Below are 18145 nucleotides of genomic sequence, written 5' to 3' on the forward strand. Positions count from 1 at the left end.
AAGTACTCATAACTAAAAATGAAAATTAAAGTCTAACCCCAAAAAAAGGTTCCACAAAGTAAAAAGAGAGATGTGCAAAATCTGTTTATTTTTGTTTCCATCTTTCAACAAACAGTATCGGATCTGATCCATAACCTTTGCAAATATACACAAAATCATACATACCATGATTTAATTGCGACGTAGGTGTAACAAATACATGTCTTGTAGAAATCAAATCTTATAAAAAGTATCTTCAAAAGCAATTTCAAAAACAAAGTGCTGTGAAACATAAAATAACTTCAATGTAAGCTTGTCAGAAAACAGATCCAAAATACTAAAACGGTATTAGCATTTGAGCAATACATAAAAAAAAACTAAGTCTAAGAATATTACTGCACTTCAAACGAGATACTCTCAGTTTTAAAACATTCTTTAAGCAAAAACAAGCAAACAAAGAAACAACATATGACTTCATTCTTTCTGGGTCTGCTCATCTTTCACTTGCTCCACTCAATCTTAAAACTATTATTTCTTCTTCTTATAGTAAAGTAACCTTCAGTCAATACAAACTTGCACTTTATCCTCGTCAACACAGCTACTTCAGCCTACTTATCTTTGGTGAGAGTATTGATGTATGTGAATATACAGTGCAGTCCAATTCTTCACTACATGTTAATACACAGACAGCTGGGTGGATGCAGGATAAGGCTGCCACAGTGGTACTGTATGCAAAGGTGGGGAGGAGAAGGCATCGGTGTGAGCTGCAGCAGTGGCACAATGCCAAGTTGAGTGATGACACCACCATCATTGTACTACGACGTCAGCAAGCAGAACGACTATTCGGCTTCATCTTTCAGCGTGAACCTGGAATAAATAAAGGAGCAAAACATCAAATGAGAACTGACAGAGAATTAAATCATCACAAACGATATATAATTAATGGTGATCATTTAACAATGTAAAACGAAGAAAACAAGTGCACAGTTAAGTGATACTCCACCCAAAACATCCACAGAAACTTCTCAAACTACTCCTGCAGGGTAATCCACGTCTTTGCTGTCCATTTGTACTGTATACTCAATATGTTACAAATAGTAATTTCTTCAAAATAGACTAAATACACTGCTTCAGCCTCTTCTATGCTCCACTGGAGGGAGTGTACTTAGACACATTTTGGTGAAACGCTGTTTGGACTGAGCATATGGATGGATAGTGAACAAAGGGTCTATGCTTTAGGAGTGGTTTGAGAAGTTTCTATGTATGGTTTAATGTTTTTTTCTATCATGAAAATGTCATTAATCCAAGCTGACTACAGCCTCACAGTCATTGAGGAAACAATGAACCTTTTTTCAGCCACCTCTCAGGTCAACACATGGTGAGTGTTTGATGATGAATATTCTAGGTAGAGTATCACTTTAACAAACTTTAATGCAGTCTGGAGAAAGTTCAATCTGCTCTGCTCACCATTCTGTGACACCAGAAATCAGGTCAAGCTGAGCCAACTCGATCTGCACCTAAAGAACAGGAGTGACACGTTAACATCAGCAGTATTTCTGCATGTTTTCAGTGCTATTCAGACTGAAAGTATTTGAAAGCTAGGAACACACTTCAAAACGGTCATGCAATGAATGTGAGTTTACAGTCTGGCCACATCTGTACAAGTGTGGATTTACTCAAATTATCTTAATGAGAACGTGTTGTCGAGTGATACCCTGATGCTCACTTGTTATAGCTTTTGGCTGCTGTATGTGTGTGATATGCAACATAATCCATATCAGAGTTGCAGGTGGATGTGGAAGCACAGTCTCAGACTGACCTGTCCAATGATGTCGCGGCTCCTGAACGAGGCCGAGTTATTCTTCACTGATACACTGAGGCGTCTGAATCTTGTCTCATCCAAAGGCAGATCATACTCAAACCTTAAAGAAATGGACAAAGACGATTAGCTGTGAACACTAACACTAACACAGATCTTCAGAAATAAAAAAAAAAAACCTGCAGAGGAATATAAAGATAATACAATCAGCCAACTGGTTAATTACCTCTCATTGTATTCTGGGTTGAGGTCTCGTTTCTTCACTGCTGTCTTCCTCTTGGTGGCCTTGCTTTTGTCTGGCAGCAGCATGAGGGAGACATAGCTGTCTACACCGTCCTTACTTTGAGATAACAGACCTCTGTACACAGAAAAAGAAAGCATATCTTAAATCATTTGATATGTTAAATATATTAAAAAGTCCCAGTATATTAGAACACTACAATACCAAGTTTTTCATTTGAGCTTTCAGTAGAACATATATACATGTCTAAAAATAATGTGACTATTCAGTTCCTGAGACACACGGTTTCAAAACTAAACTGATGCTGAAGTTGTGCCATGATGATATTTCATGGGAAACAAATTTGTAATAAAGTCTAAATTGAAAAAACAATAAGCCTTTCCTTAAACGTAGCCTCAGATAACTATGATTATACCAACAGTACATCATTGGTGAGAAACAATCTGACTGAAAGCATTTTGGCACACTACTTGAGGAAACACACCTGCAGGCATGGACGGCGACGATGAGCTGTCTCTGCTGTGAGGCGTATGAAAGAGACAACTTCACCTCCCCATTTCCAGATCCACAGCCAGAGGCAGCACAGGGCAGAGTCCCTGCACTGATCATATCCACCATTTTGGAATCTAGAATCTATTGAAAATACATTCAGAATAGGAACAGGTGTGATTATTGATACGTTGTTGTTTAATAAGAAACTATGTGTGTGTGCATATGTGTTTGCTTTCTCACCTTGAGTTCAGCCCTCAGCAGGATCTGACTCTCAGTTGAGGCTCCATCCAGATAGAACCACTGGTCTAGGACCAGCTGTGGCTCTGCAAGCAGCTCCTTGACAGGAACCACCAGAGATCCCATTGGCTGGTCCCAACCACTGGACAACTGCGGTGCAAGAAAAAGAAAGAATGAAAAAAATCCCTCCAGTATGACTGCTGTTAAATGTGAGATGCAGGTCCTTCAAACAGATGAATCAAATAAATGTCTTGCCTTTACTACAAGCATCTGTTGTTTAGGGTCATGGACCAGGAAGTAGAAAGACTCGTTCCATTGAGGACTGGAACTGCGTTCACACAACTTCAGAGAGATGATGAGAAGATATCATAGAGTTATTACAATAATAGTTTATTTTTCAGACTGACTATAGAACACTGTGCACCAAGAGTCTCACTTTGGTTTTGTAGGTTGTTTCACCCAGAACAAGCTCAGCTCCTGCTTTGGGTTCCTTTCCACTCTTCTTCAACTATCAAGGAAGAGAGAGGCACTCAAGTTTTAGTATATGAGGAATCATTTTGTTAACTACTGCACAGTATGCAAATAAACTGCAGGTGACTTACAGGTAATGAGTGTGCTCTCTCAACATGGACGAAGAGCAGAGCAGCAGCGGGGACAGCTTTGTTCTGATAAGATTGGAGAGACTGAAGCTGCAGCACCTGCGACATGGAGCACAGACAGTTAGGCCTGATATAATTATGTTTGAATAAACCGAGTGAGGCTAAAGTTAGTGGGCGATGGAGCTATAAACATGTGTAAGGACCGACCTGGTCAAGTGTGCCTGAATGTGACACTGTTGGAACCCATTCCAGTATCAAGTGAACCCGCCCAGACTTTACATCCTTTAGAGTGTACCACTGCAACAGAGACAAAGTCTGTTAAAGAAGCAGGGCAACACCCTTTGTATGGAAATGACACAGAACAGAACATGGCACGATTTCAGATTATGAATTATTGACTAACCTGATCTGTGTACTGGGATCTGATGACCTCATTTAGCTTAATACTGAATCTGTGAACATGAAAACAGGCAGATGCTTAACAACAAGATTTTAAACTTACTTAGAAAAAAACTTACTTTGATGCATTTCATTGCAAAATTATATTATGTACAGGTGTATTTCTTAATTAATTTGTATCATGCAGATCAGTGTACACAAGACTCACATTTTATCATGAGTACTAATATAAGTTACTGATTAACCTTAACTTTAAGACACACACCTGCCAAGGAAATCATCAGAATCAAAATCCTTATCAAATGCTTCAAACTTGATCTCCTGGACGCTGTGCCCACTCAAAACCACCTGTTAAAAACAAACAAAAACACATATTTGTACAACATATTGTAGCAGTGAAATCCAGACAAAGTACAATACTTGACCGGGAATACTTCATACCTCATACATTTCATTCCATGTTGGGTTGAGATTCTCCTTGATAACATGACTCTTGAATGCAACTGCCCCTATGTTGATTTTGACATAGGGGTCACTCTTGCCCTTCACCATGCCCCCCATCAGGTTGTCCTTGGCAACAAGATTCTGGGCCTCCAGCAGGTGAATCCTCAGAAGCCCCTGCATGGATGAAGACTCTAAGTGTTACAATACATACAGGAAGTCACTGAGCACACAACATACAGTATGAAGCTTGGTAATGTGAAGCTACCATATATATATATATATACACATATATATATATTTTTTTCAGAGCCAGCTAGAAACAGCATGAATACCTCTGGAAAACAGGCATTTGTTCCTTATTATTTCAGAATAATTTATCTATATATAAAATCCAACCTTTGTTTACAAAAACAATGAAATTATTGAACCCCACAGACAACTTTTGGTGTTTCCTATCCTATTAAGATTTATTTAAACCAATTCATCAGCATACATTTCTACATAAAAGACACTTGAACAGACATACTGTACTACTAAAATCTGACGTTCTACTGCCTTTAGGAACACATAATGCCACTTTAGTAAGTTGAAATGAACTTTTATAAGATGGTGGATAGCTTTCCAAGTTGTCTAGTCTACGTTTTTTCATTAATAAAGGTCCCTCCTTCAAACCAGACGTCTGTACATTGTACAAATGATAAAATGGTTGGCACATTCTTTTGAGCCTCCTGTCCAGACATCCCTCTTTTTGATTCTAGCTGGCATGACACAGGTACCTATGCAGAAGTTCATGAGAACACACACCACATCAACCAAACCAGCAGAGGAAGCTGAAATCTCCACCAGCAGAACTTAATAAGATATTTAAAGACAAGAGGAAGTGGCACATTCACAGTGTCTGGAAAAAAACTAGGATTACTCAGAAGGCCCACATGATAGGCTGAGACCCAGCAGCATCAATCCACCAAACTATTCACAATGACTGGCAAGATATTATTGTCAATGTGATCAATTATTAAACCGTTTATCTTGATTGATGCTCTCCACTGTAACGATGAAAACCATAACGTCATAGTGTTCACTTTGGCAGAGGGGTGGAGGGTCCTGCACCTTGCCATACACTGCTAATGGGAGTGTTTTCTTATTGTTTCAAATAATGCAAATATACAAAAAGTCAGAAAGGGTCAGTGCAGAAGAACACATACCACAGTACAGTAGGTGGAAACTAAGTATTCAACTTCCACTCTGCTAATAAAGCTAACTAAACCCACCTCTTTACCAAAGTCCTGGCTGAGGGTGGTGTGTGGTGGAAGAACTTCACCAGCTGTGTGGATTTCTGTGACCTCTGCTGGCTTCAGGGTCTCAGCAGGAAGACCAGTCACTGTGGCATGAGCAAGGTTTCCTAAACCAGTACTACACACACACACACACACACACACACACACACACACACACACAGTGCAGAAATGTAAACATGTTTCTTTCTATTCTTCCTATTTATGTGAATTTGAAGCAAAGATGGTCTTATTTGCTGTGATGTGGAGCTCACCCCTCGGTTTGAATTTGCTGTGGTTCAAAGTCTCCTCCTGCTGTGTCTGACTGTGTGGGATGCTCCACTGGATCTGTTGGTTCCTCCACCAGCTGAGCAAAATTACATGAAGGTTATGTAGGTGATAATATACAGGTTAAACATAATAACAACTGACCACAATGCACTATGACTCACTGCCGCAGCAGCAGGGAATGTATCAGGTGCAGTGTGAATGACAGCTGGTTCAGCGGGAGCAGCGTCTTCTGTGGAGGCTGCAGCACCTGCTTCTGCTGTTTCAGAGTGTTTATGCTGGCTGGAAACTGCAACCAATCTGAAAATACAGACTGCTGTTACAAATCACCACAGCCAGACTCCTGACTGGAAGAAACAAATATGGCTACAAATGTACTTTCAAAGCACGTTTTATAGAAGCAACACTCTCCTGTTCCTGCTCTCACAGACACTTTTAATTCAGTGTTTATTATTTTATTCAGACACACAAAACTCACTCATCTGTTGGCAGCTCTGAGCTTTTTCTGTCCTCACTGGCTGCTTTGAATGTCTGTTCAGTGGAAATCTCTTCTTTCTTTGAACTAGTCACAGAAGGCTGCGGAGCTTCAGCCATCCGTGAGCTCAGGATCTGTCAACAATACATTTCCAGTTGTTCATTCTGTGTGTCACTGACAACGGTAATAATCCTCTGTGTGTGTATTCTCTTACCTTGAGTTCAGTCCTTAGTAGGATCTCACTTTCAGGTAAGGCTCCATCTAGAGGCATCCACTGGTCCAGGACCAGCTGTGGTTCAGAGAGCAGCTCTCTCACAGGGACTACGAGAGATCCCATTGGCTGGTCCCATGCACTCGACAACTAAAGACATAAGGACACATCTATAATGTCAGTCAGAGGTTGAGATGTTCCTGACACTGGCAGCAGGCTTCAGATACTCATTATGAGTATTGTGAGACACACAGTACACTCACCTTCATTATGAGCATCTCCTCTCTGGGGTCACGAACCAAGAAGTAGAATGCTTCATTCCACTCAGGTGATCTGGAGCGGTCACATACCTTCAGACAGAAAAAGAGGAGGGTTAAGTTGGGCGAGGGGTGATTCTTTAAACTGTGCATGGAATAACAAGGATGTATGGTCATTGCACTTTGATAAAGATGTTTCTTCTTTGATGAAGTTTCAGCTGGTATTTTGAACAGCATAATGAAAATATTAGCATGCGTTACTGTTAAGCATTGTCTTTTAACATACCACCAGTGGGGGGCACTAACGTTCACATTTTTCAAGTTCTAAACATAGAAGCTTTTAGTCATTTATCCCATAAAACTTTCCACCATTTACCAACACAGTGCTTTGGTTTCTGGGAATGATGGGGACTTTATCGTAACATTTTGACTAAATTATTCACTGATTAATCAAAAAATACAGTGTTCATTAGTAGTTAGTGTGTGTGTTGGTTTAATGTGTTTCATACCTTGGTTTTGTAGGTTGTGTTACCAAAAACAAGCTCGACCCCAGCCTTGGGCTCCTTTCCACTTTTCTTAAACTGGACAAAGAAAGACACATTTGTATTCACTCTCTGTAATTAAGGCAACAATGGGTCAAGATCCAACTTCCCTTCCTTAAAAAATAAAAACATCCCTGACTCACATCATTGTATCATAAAATCCAACAATGCTGATTATTGCTCAGCAAGCAACATCTATTTCATTTATGTTAATCCAGTGATAACTTACAAAAACAAGTTGGTGTGGCCTCTTTATGCCAATTGAGGATCTGTTTATTAACATGTACTTTCCAAACTGTTGTCCATCTTTAACTCACACAGACAGCACACTTATTATACTGTTTTTCAGTGTACCAAATTACAGGGGACTCACAGGCAATGAATGTGCTCTGTCCACATAAACAAAGAGCAGGGCTGCAGAGGGAATGGTCTTGTTCTGGTAAGACTGGAGAGACTGTATCTGCATCACCTGCAGCACAGAAGCAAATGAAAAATGCATTACAATGACTCAGCACTGATGTGCACAGTGGACTGAGCAGGGGGTAATATTTGAAATAGAAGAAATGTGGGAGGAATAGGCAGCGCAAATGATAAAGATTAGAAATATATGCGTGAATAAGAGCGGAAACATATGATATAAATTGCACTAACTTGGTCCAGTGTGGTATTGTAGGACACTGCTGGTACCCACTCCAGTATCAGGCGAACACGTCCAGACTTCACGTCATTTAGGGTGTGCCACTGAAACAGAGACGCACACTTACTGAATCAAAGCCTATGATTACACTGTGGCAATAACTAAGATACAATAAGGCATGCAATACTAACCTGGTCAGTGTACTGGGAACGGATGATGTCTGCCACACTGATTTTGAATCTGTTCACAATGAAAAAGGTTTTGCACATTTTCCATTTTCTATATTTCAAACTCATCAAATGTACACCATACGGTAATATGGTAATTTGTCTTTATACAGTATATCTCTATACATTTGGGGCCTGTGAACATGTCGACCCACTGAATACCATGCGGAGGCAATAAAGCCTCTCAGTCATAGTTGGACAACCACATTACGCCTTACCTGCCCAGGAAGTCATCTTTGTCCATGTCTTTGTCATACAGCTCTACTTGCACTTCCTGTCCTGACTGAGGCCTCAGCACCACCTGGGGGAACACAGAACAGTTAAAACTGTTAAATCAATAAAAATGAGGTGATTAACACGAAGTATTATCATTGTCATCTTTATTTAAAGCATGCTTAGAGCAAATCAAATTGTACAGTCCTTCATACATACCTCATACATCTCATTCCAGACTGGGTTGAGATTCTCCTTGATCACATTACTCTTAAATGCAAACTCTCCAACACTGATCTTGGCATAGGGGTCACTCTTGCCCTTCACCATACCGCCCATCTTGTTATCTTTGGCAACCAGACTCTGGGCCTCCAACAGGATGATTCTCAGCAGCCCCTACAGGAAAGGATCATTTAACTTTATACTGATAGGTTTTTCTTTTTTACTAAATGTGTCATTCCCTGTTGCATGTATCTGCTACTGTAGATCGCTATTTTGTGATGTTACCTCACTGGCAAAGCTGAGGTCTGGGGACGTATGAGGAGGTTGCGGTATGGCAGGGCTTGGCGCTTCTTCCACCTCCTCCTCAATTACATCAGCTGCTCTTTCCTTAATGTCAACATCTTCATGTAAAGGCACTGAAGAGCCAACAGTGTCCACAGGAGGAGCGTCCACTGAACTTGACCTAAATATGCAAAAAGTAGCAATTAAAAAAACCAAGAGACAAAGGACAGTAAGGACAGACTTTTTGAAACTATCTCACCTCAGCACTGTGTCTGTCTCCTGTTTTCGCTGGGCAGGGGAAGGGTCCAACGCTGCCGTGGCCTTATCATTGTTACCCAGACATTTGCTAGGAATCAGCATCTGCAGTTGATTAAATATTATTATTATTTCACTTTGTTAACCAACTTTGAAACAGTCCTGATCTGACTGTAAGTATCAATATCAGTAGAACAAGCAGGAAATTAAAGAACTGCAAAAGCCTCATGTCGGAATGACAGAAAAGGAAACAGGAGGCAAAGTGAGTGCTGTGATACAGAGACATATTACCCATAGTTACACCGAGTAAGAGATATATATGCAGACAAAGATAAAGACTCAAAGAGATATTACAGTTACACACGGACAGTAAGATATATAGAGAAAGAGACATAGAGTGAAAGTGATAAAGGGTTAGAGAAAAAGAAACTGGAAGGACATATACCAAATATTTAGAGTAAGGCAAATTGAGAAAATGACTGACAATGGACAGAGTTCTCCCACCTTGAGTTCAGCCCTCAGAAGAACTTGACTCTCAGGTGAGGCTCCATCCAGATGGAACCACTGGTCCAGGACCAGCTCTGGTTCAGAGAGCAGCTCTCTGATAGGAACCACCAGGGAACCAATGGGCAAGGTCCAGCTGTGAGAGAGCTGGAGAAACACAATGTAGGGTGTCCGCGGAGTACTTATATATCAGAGATCACACTGTTTGCATATGTATGACTGACACTCTTCCTGTGCCACTTTGCTTATGCACTGACACCAGCATACCTTAACAACAAGAATATCTTCTCTGGGGTCTCGAACCAGGAAGCAGAATGCCTCATTCCACTGAGGGGATGTGGTGCGATCACACACCTTCAGAGATGCAAGAGAAAGTCAATATCACTAACAGATACTGTACCACTCTTACATTAAAACATAGTACTATCAATTCCAAACTGAATGTGTTTGAGGTCTTACTGTAGTTTTGCGTGACACTTCTCCAAAAGTAACCTCCGCTCCCACTTTTGGCTCCTTGCCACTCTTCTTAACCTGTGGAGAGACAAATTGGCAATAATAATAAGAGCATATGTATTCTAAACATTTACTGCTTATCCTGACATGATCCTTAACATCAGTAAGAAAAGACTCACTGGTAAGCCATCTGCTTGCTCGATAAAGACAAACAGTAGGCCTGCTGAGGGAACCGCCTTGTTTAGGTAGGACTGCTTGGAAAAGAACTGAAGAACCTGAAGACACAGGAAAGAACCTGTGAATATGGATCAAGCTTACCAGCACGGGTCCATTAATCCGTGACTTGAATGCCTACCTGGTCCAATCTATCTGACTCTGAGGCTGTTGGAACCCATTCCAGTACCAGGTGAACTCGACCAGTCTTCACATCACTGAGAGTGTACCACTGAGAAAAGAAGTGGAATCGTTTTAACACAGGAACGACTGGGTATGGTCCAAACAGGGGAAATACCAACATGCAGAGTTCTTTCAGTAACAGTGAGTCTGCGATGGTGTTACACCATCAGCTGTTTTTGCTGATAATTCTTTCTCCTCATCTTTTTCTAACATACCAAATGCATCCCTTAAAATGCTGTTAAGTCCTGTCAACTTAGTACATACAGTCCAACAGGGCTTATAGAATTAAAAAAAAAAAACTATGAAAACCCCCAAAGGTCTGTCTTCTCACATAGAATGAAGTTCACTCTGTGCTGAAGCAGTGGCCAAGACATCAAAACTGTACAAAAGAGTAACACTTAACAATCTTAACTTACATCTTATAAAGTGATCATTATATAATAAAAATAGGTTACGGACATATTTGGAGTGGGTTAAGAGTCTTATCAAAGTGCATATGAGACATATATTGACCACAGTGTTTGAAGATCCCACCTGATCAGTGTACTGTGACTCAATGATGTCCTTCAGACTGATCTTCAGCCTGTAGGTCGGGATATGTGAGATTAGAATGTATCTTTAATGAATCCATTTTCTTATATGATAATTGAATTATTTACAGCTGTTGTACCTGCCCATGAAATCATCCTTCATGTCCATGTCTTTATCAAATACCTCCACATGCAGCTCCTGGCCAGGCAGCTGCGTAAGAATCACCTGAGGAATGAACAAAGTCACACATTTTAAAGGACTCTTTCAAACCATTAACGTTGAATAATAGTGTACTTTCAATAAATGACCTCATGTTATTTACCTCATACATCTCATTCCACGTGGGGTTAAGATTACTCTTGATAACATGACTTGTGAAGGTTTCGCCCCCGACATTGATCTTGACATAGGGGTCGCTCTTGCCTTTTATCATACCCCTCATCAGGTTATCTTTCGGAACAAGATTCTGCCCAGCCAATAGGTGAATTCTAAGCAGTCCCTGAAAAAAATTACAAACACATTACAACGAGGATGTGCAATTTACCTTTAAAAAGAAAACAACAGTCATAAATTAAAGTCATAATTGCACTGTCCTCCATTACCTCTGTAGCAAAGCTAGGATGAGGAGATGTCTGCTGAGGCAACTGTTTGTAGAGTCCAGCCCCCAGATTAGACGACACATCAGATGGAATACGTTCCTCATCTAACCACAGGACCTGTGTTGTAATAGAAAAGAGAGAAGAGAAAGGAAGAAGCTAAATAAAATGACTAAATGACTAAAATCCTAGAATCTAGAATTCAGTTGGGCTGACAAAATCTAATCTTTGATTCTATAATCAATAACTTCCTTTTTCATTTTGCAGTGTATTTATAATTCATCATATTTTAATTGGCAGTGCAAGATTAGTGAATGGGTCTTGATGCCATTTACCCTGAGAACTGAGTTGATATAGATGCGACTGGCAGATCCAGAGTTGTCCAACTGGAACCACTGGTCCAGAGAAAGATTAGAATTGGACAGCAAGCGAGACAAAGGGATGGTCAGACTGCCCAACGTCTGCACACGGTCAGCGTCCTTCACCTGGTTGATTTAACATGAAAGAAAGTCAAAATAAGACCACAACAAGTTTGGCTATTAGAATACCAAACACAAAGTTTAAAGCAGAGTAGCTGATCTTATGAGCTGTCACCTGAATGTCTATGTCCTGCTTGCGAGGATCCTGGATGAAGAAGGTAAAAGCTTCCTCCCACTCTGGATTAATGGTTGTGTAACAAGTCTACAGGCAAGAATAAATAGTAGATTACAAATAGAAATAAATGAAACGCAATCTACAGTATTATAATGGACTTTCCCAGTAGATATACCTTGCTCTCTCTAGTGATGTCCTGCACAGACAACTGCACCATGGGATTGGGCTCTTTATTTCCCTTCTTCATCTAAAAGATACACAGTTACAGACAAATATGGCCGCACAGTAAGGCATGTGAACAATGACATTCTGTAACCAAGAGCAGAGGAATACATAGATCTTATCTACCATTCTGACAACACGTGGTTGATGTGAATAATAGTGCGCATGAGGCTACCATGGCAACAGCACAAATAACTGAATGAGGGCACCACACCATACGGCATAATCAGGAAGTACAAATCTGCATTGAAAGAAACCACAAAGTTTCATTCCAAAGAGTCTGTCACTGCAGTTCCCTTTTGTGTATGATAAGACAGCAGAAATTAGTACAGTAGGAAATGTGTGTTTAACAGCCGTGGATAAAGTTAGCCACACTCATCCACACTGCAATGGATGGAACAGGGTTAGAGGTCAAGGCAACAACTCTTTGGAATGTGGCAGGTGGCAGTTACAGCTCTGCCTCAGTTTAACCGCACACAGGAAACAGCTCTGAGCTCAGCATGAACGCTGGCACAGAGGGTGGAGATATTTGACTCACAGGAAGTGCCTCAGCCTTGTCTAGATATACAACCAAAATGGCTGAAGAAGGTGGATCGCCAGCCTTAGTAGTGACGCTTTCATTCCTCTTCAGGATCTGGGGGAGAATTGAAAACAGGTTTTTGTTTTAATGTAAATGTGGAAACAAAGACAGAGTGTGCTGAATGGCACACAAAAATATACTATACTCTAGAATCACCTGAGAGTAATGTATCAGAAATGAGTGATTCAAACCTGCTCTAGTCGATCAGTGCTGGGCAGTAAGGCCAACCACTCCAGTCTGAAATGAACTCTTCCTGACGGAGTGTCTTTCAAAGTGAACCACTGGGAAGACAGCCACAGGCACATATTTACTATCCAAAGGTCAACGAATTGCTCATACAAACTGTGACTGAAATGATAACAGCTTTTTACTTACATCATCAACAACTATGGATTTCTTCACAATTCCCAAATCCAATTTGGTCCTATATGGAGGAGAGGTGTAAGACAGAATTAGATAAAAAGAAGATGAAAGAGTATTACGTGTATTAAGGAAAATAAAAGGGTCATAGCATAGAAAACAGATGCTGTAACTTTAAGAGCACAATTATAATAAAAAGCTAGAGTACTTTTTCCAACTGGCCATGAAAGGTGACATATGGAAAGTGACAATGCGAGATTCAACAAAGGCACACAAGAGACATGAACTACGTTTATGTACCTGCCCAGGAAATCATCCTGATCTGGGTCTTTGTCATATACCTCCAACTCCAACTCTTGACCAGGCACTTCATGGACTATGACCTGATGTACCGGACACACACAAGGACATGAAGACTGACAGAGGGATTTGTATGGAAACTGGCTGTGACCTCATGTGACCATGAATGAACATGAAACCTTCTCAGGACTGTAACGGTCTAATCCCTCAAATACAGAACAAAGTGAAATGATACATGATTGAGTCTTCCAACACCTGTACATGCAGAGTTGTGAACTTTCCATAAAACTCTCCATTCTTCTTACCTCATACATCTCTTCCCACTTGGGAGAGTCTGTGTTATCAATGTGTTTGGAGGTGAAGGTCTGAGGGCCCACCCTCAAGATGGCATAGGGGTCAGACAAGCCAGCCATAACCCCTTTCACATAGCTGTCCTTGGCTGCTAGAGTCTGTGCCTCCAGTAGGTGGATGCGTACCACACCCTATGAAAGAAAGAAACACAGATGTAATATACTGGTGTATATTATACAACAGTCTCCCTCTATCTGTAGGCGCATATTCAGGCTTTACCCTGGGCAAAGGAGAGCGTAGTTGGGCCACATGCAGGCCTGGAACCAGGGGGACAACCAGGCGGTTGGGCAGCACCAAGAAGGAGGCAATGGCATCCATAATCATGCTGTCAGACATGACACTGAGACAAAGGAGAAACAGCATTTCAATGGAAATGAACTGCTGTATTGCCTATATCATTTACTAGTCACTGTATACTAAAACTCACACAAAATATTGTGAGGTTACATTTATTATATGGTTGTGGCTATTACTAATGTGTAAACCAGTGAATTATTTCAGCATGACTCACTTCAGTCCAGGGATGTCCAACATATTAGTCAGTCCAGTCCAATTGATGTCCAGTTTCTGGGAAGAGATAAGACAGAGGAACGTACTGTATGGAGCAATTAGATAAGAAATCAATAGCACGAAAAGCATACGAGACTATACTGAGATACATGATAGTCGCAGGGATGGGGATTGAGGGGCAACAAGGAAAGGACAAATAGAGGTGAATATAGATGGACGTACAGGTCGACGGATGAAAAACATGGTGACCGCACCCACTATGGGCACATCTCCGATCAGAGGCTCCAGAATCACCCGCATCATCCCATGAAGCTAAAGACACAGAAGCAGAAAGGACGTTTGTGAAAACCATGAATAGATGCTTACAGAATGGCAGATAGTCTGTATATTTCAATTATCCCTTTAGATAGGCAACATCTTTGTATTGATGACATGTTATTCTGTACTTCAATCAAATAATAATTTAAAGCTTGAAAAGAGGACAGACCTGTATTCCTTTGACTCCAGCTTTGCAGAAGTATCTCTTCACCTCAACGTTGATCTCTACATTGCCAACATAGCTGAGGATACAAGAACAAAAATGTCATCTACAATAATGCTTCTAAAAGCTGTAAGACAGAGGCGACAGTGACTCGCAAATGCAAAGAGCAATGGATAGACATTCACCTAATATACAGATCTAGCAGGACTTGTCCTTTGTCATTCTCTGTGTGTGCCTTGATCCCTACAACCTTCATGGCCTAGAGCAAACAGAGAGCATGTTTGTTTCCACAATATAAACAACACGGATCATTTGTGTGAATCTTTAGGGCAGTGTCATATTGTAGTTAAGCTATCAATGGCATCACCTTGTCTCCCATGTCCACTTTTGTGAAGCTGAGGGTCTGGAGGTGGGTGCTTGAGGCTCGGATAGATGGAGCAATGGTTTCCACCAGCAGCTTCTCAAGGTATTGGCCTACAAAGGGCCACACCTGCTGCAGGACCTGTACAGGCGAGCAAACAACATGGTTATAAGCTGCTTTTATTAGTAAGACACGTAACATAATATACAATGTGCATCCCTGCAACCAGAAACTACGTCTTTAAGTAAACGTTGTCATTTTAGCCGCATAACAACAAAACCATCTGTCAAATGCCTTGGCTTCCATAAGCGATAACTGAGGAATGGCAGAGACAGCTGTAGGCAGTTGAGTCTCCTCAGCTGCTAGTCATCTACTTTGGGTCCTTATATATACCACAATGAATCCAGTGATCTACATGTGCTCACTTTTTACAGAATATTAATGTTGCTACATATACATAACAAGTCCTACAGGGGAAGAACCAAAAGCAGAGGCACTGTTTGCTTGTGTGCTTATATGATTGTGAAAAAAACTGGTTGGTTACAGTCTGGCAGTCTGGCATAAGTGGAGAGTGAGTCATCAGCTGCCTGCTCCCGAGGAGGATGAAGTCTGAACAACAAGGGAATCTGCTGACCTCCCCTCCAGTAACCAGTCTCAAATCTCTGCTTTGTCTGGCTCTCTGGCGCTTCAGTCTCGTGGTCTTGTTAGCATGATTACTTTTATTTCTGTATGTCTATATTAGTGGCCCTAGTATCTCTGGGCTAGAAGAGTAAAGAGGGTGGGGGGACAATGGCTGCAGTTTTATTTAGTTTGGGAAGCTGGGCAGCTCCTCCCCCTTCCTGTGAGCTCGCCCGCAATGAAATGGAAATGTTGAGAGGGTTGCTTGGCGCTGGGCCTGCTCTCTGCAGTACAGAGTGGCTACACTAATGGGGGTGTGGCCATTTCTGGAACATGGCAGCAGCAGCGCTACCATCTATCAGCTAGCACCAGCTATTAATGTAGCATACTCTACTGTGTGTCAATCAGCACAACAGCTGGGCGACTGAACAGACAGACGTGTGTGTGTGTGTGTTTGCTGTGGGCTTAATAAAGGAAGAACCACTAGTGTCTTTGTGTAAAGTCATATGGTGAAAAATGAAGCAAAATGATATACCATTTTACACCACTGATATATTACCTTATTCAGCCACTCAACCTTCTCAACATCTGGAAAGTTGACCTGAAGGAAAGACAAACAATAACGGTAAATACTTAAATTGTGCATCGAGCCAGACAAACACACAACAGAAAGTGATTCAGCCATAGCTGATGTAGGTCTGGAAATTTCATCAGTAGCGCTGTTGATATCATCCCAGTGCTTCTTGCACCAGGTTTTAGACTGAGCAGATACTTCCAAAAGAAAAAAAGAAAGCAGATAAACTGTAGCAACTGCTTATTTTATTTGACAATACTTTTACAATATAAGTGCTTGAAATGTCCTCTCAATTTACATTTACAGAGAATTCTAACATGTGTCATTTGTTATGCATACTGGAGGGCAATATGGAGATGCACCTTTTTGAATACTTTAAGGAGGAGTATGCATGTTGTGTGGTTACGCAAGGAATCACTGTAATCCCTCACTTAAAGAAGTACCCACAGGAACCTCGTTTGGGTGTGGCTACATGTTCTGAGTCAAAACATGCCCATGTGGGTTTCAGTATTTCCATTTTGGGTAAATATACTCTCTGGATGTCTATCATGCAAAACAAGACTATCATACTTCTTACACATTTTTCCAACCACATTAGGTCAAATTGCTCAAAGGAAAAGAGGGTTTAATTGTTGTAGTTGTTCCAGTGCACTCAGAATTTCCCCATTATGCTTTCAAACAAGTTTAGTCTTGAAATACAAACACACACGCAGCAAATTTGGCAACCGTCATAGCAGAAGTAATGTGGGAACAAAGTTCTGCACATAACAGAAAGGGACTTGTGCACACCTGCTTGCATGCATGTTTCAAATAGGACTTCTACTTCATGGGGAACATTAGGAAAGATAGTTTTAAAAAAGAAAAAAAGACACTGACCTGAAGAGGAGTGCCTGTATCTTACAGCATATGAGGAAGTGATTTAAGGGAAACATTCCCCTAAACCCTTTCTGATAGTGAGCTGGAATTAAAAGTTTTAACAGCCTATAGAAAACTCCACAATATAATAAGACTGGAGTGTTGCCATACCCGCAACAAATAACGTAAAGGCGATGATTAGGCTGGTTTACTGGAAACAAACACACCTTGCAACTCCCTGTATGCTGGCGATATTATGATTTTAGGGTTCACCTGCTATACGTAACGTGGGGTCACTCTGGGTCAAAGTGGGTTCCGGAAGTACAGCTGGCGTATATAGTATAAAGGTTTTTGATGTGAAAAGACACACGCTGCCAGTTGTAGGGCCGTTTCTTACCCAAGCAGGAAGGTCTCGCTTGATTTTGGACACTTTCATGAACGTGTGCTCCTCCTCGTTGTTGAGAAACTGTATGGCTGACCTCAGGCGTGCCTCCTTGGCTTCTCGGGCATGTTTCCATCCCGTGTAGACCATCATCCCGAACACCAACAGACTGGTGCTAACCCGGTAGTAACCGGCCAGGTAGACGGGCAGCAAGGCTCCCAGACATTTCCCAAACGTCCACAGCACCGCGACCGCACTAACCCCCTTGGGTTTGGGGGCGACTGTAATGTGATCCACGGTGCTCAGGGATTTCTTCTCGGAGTCGCCTGTGCTCGGACACTCGGCGGCCTTGGGTTCACTCGGCTCCGATTTGTCGCTTTGCAT

The 18145-nt window shown here is 41.3% G+C and overlaps 1 protein-coding gene across 1 annotated transcript; it reads right to left on the reverse strand.

Annotated features, from left to right (window-relative positions):
- Positions 1–67: 67 nt before the first annotated feature.
- Positions 68–18145, reverse strand: esyt1b (extended synaptotagmin-like protein 1b). Its single transcript, XM_070903013.1, is given in 52 exon segments — positions 68–846; positions 1447–1496; positions 1799–1901; positions 2025–2156; positions 2524–2640; positions 2701–2918; positions 3024–3110; positions 3205–3276; positions 3371–3466; positions 3575–3664; positions 3771–3819; positions 4032–4114; positions 4208–4384; positions 5482–5623; positions 5760–5851; positions 5937–6072; positions 6251–6381; positions 6462–6608; positions 6722–6808; positions 7225–7296; positions 7631–7726; positions 7909–7998; positions 8086–8134; positions 8340–8422; positions 8554–8730; positions 8842–9019; positions 9098–9198; positions 9598–9744; positions 9865–9951; positions 10057–10128; positions 10230–10325; positions 10406–10495; positions 10981–11029; positions 11117–11202; positions 11300–11476; positions 11580–11693; positions 11909–12058; positions 12168–12254; positions 12343–12414; positions 12928–13023; positions 13161–13250; positions 13345–13393; positions 13630–13712; positions 13935–14111; positions 14200–14320; positions 14492–14547; positions 14713–14802; positions 14978–15050; positions 15157–15230; positions 15339–15473; positions 16510–16551; positions 17777–18145. Coding segments are annotated over 52 exon segments (5565 nt in total). The 3' UTR covers positions 68–818.

Source organism: Enoplosus armatus, chromosome 3 (assembly GCF_043641665.1).
Source record: "Enoplosus armatus isolate fEnoArm2 chromosome 3, fEnoArm2.hap1, whole genome shotgun sequence".
Taxonomy (NCBI): Eukaryota; Metazoa; Chordata; class Actinopteri; order Centrarchiformes; family Enoplosidae; genus Enoplosus; species Enoplosus armatus.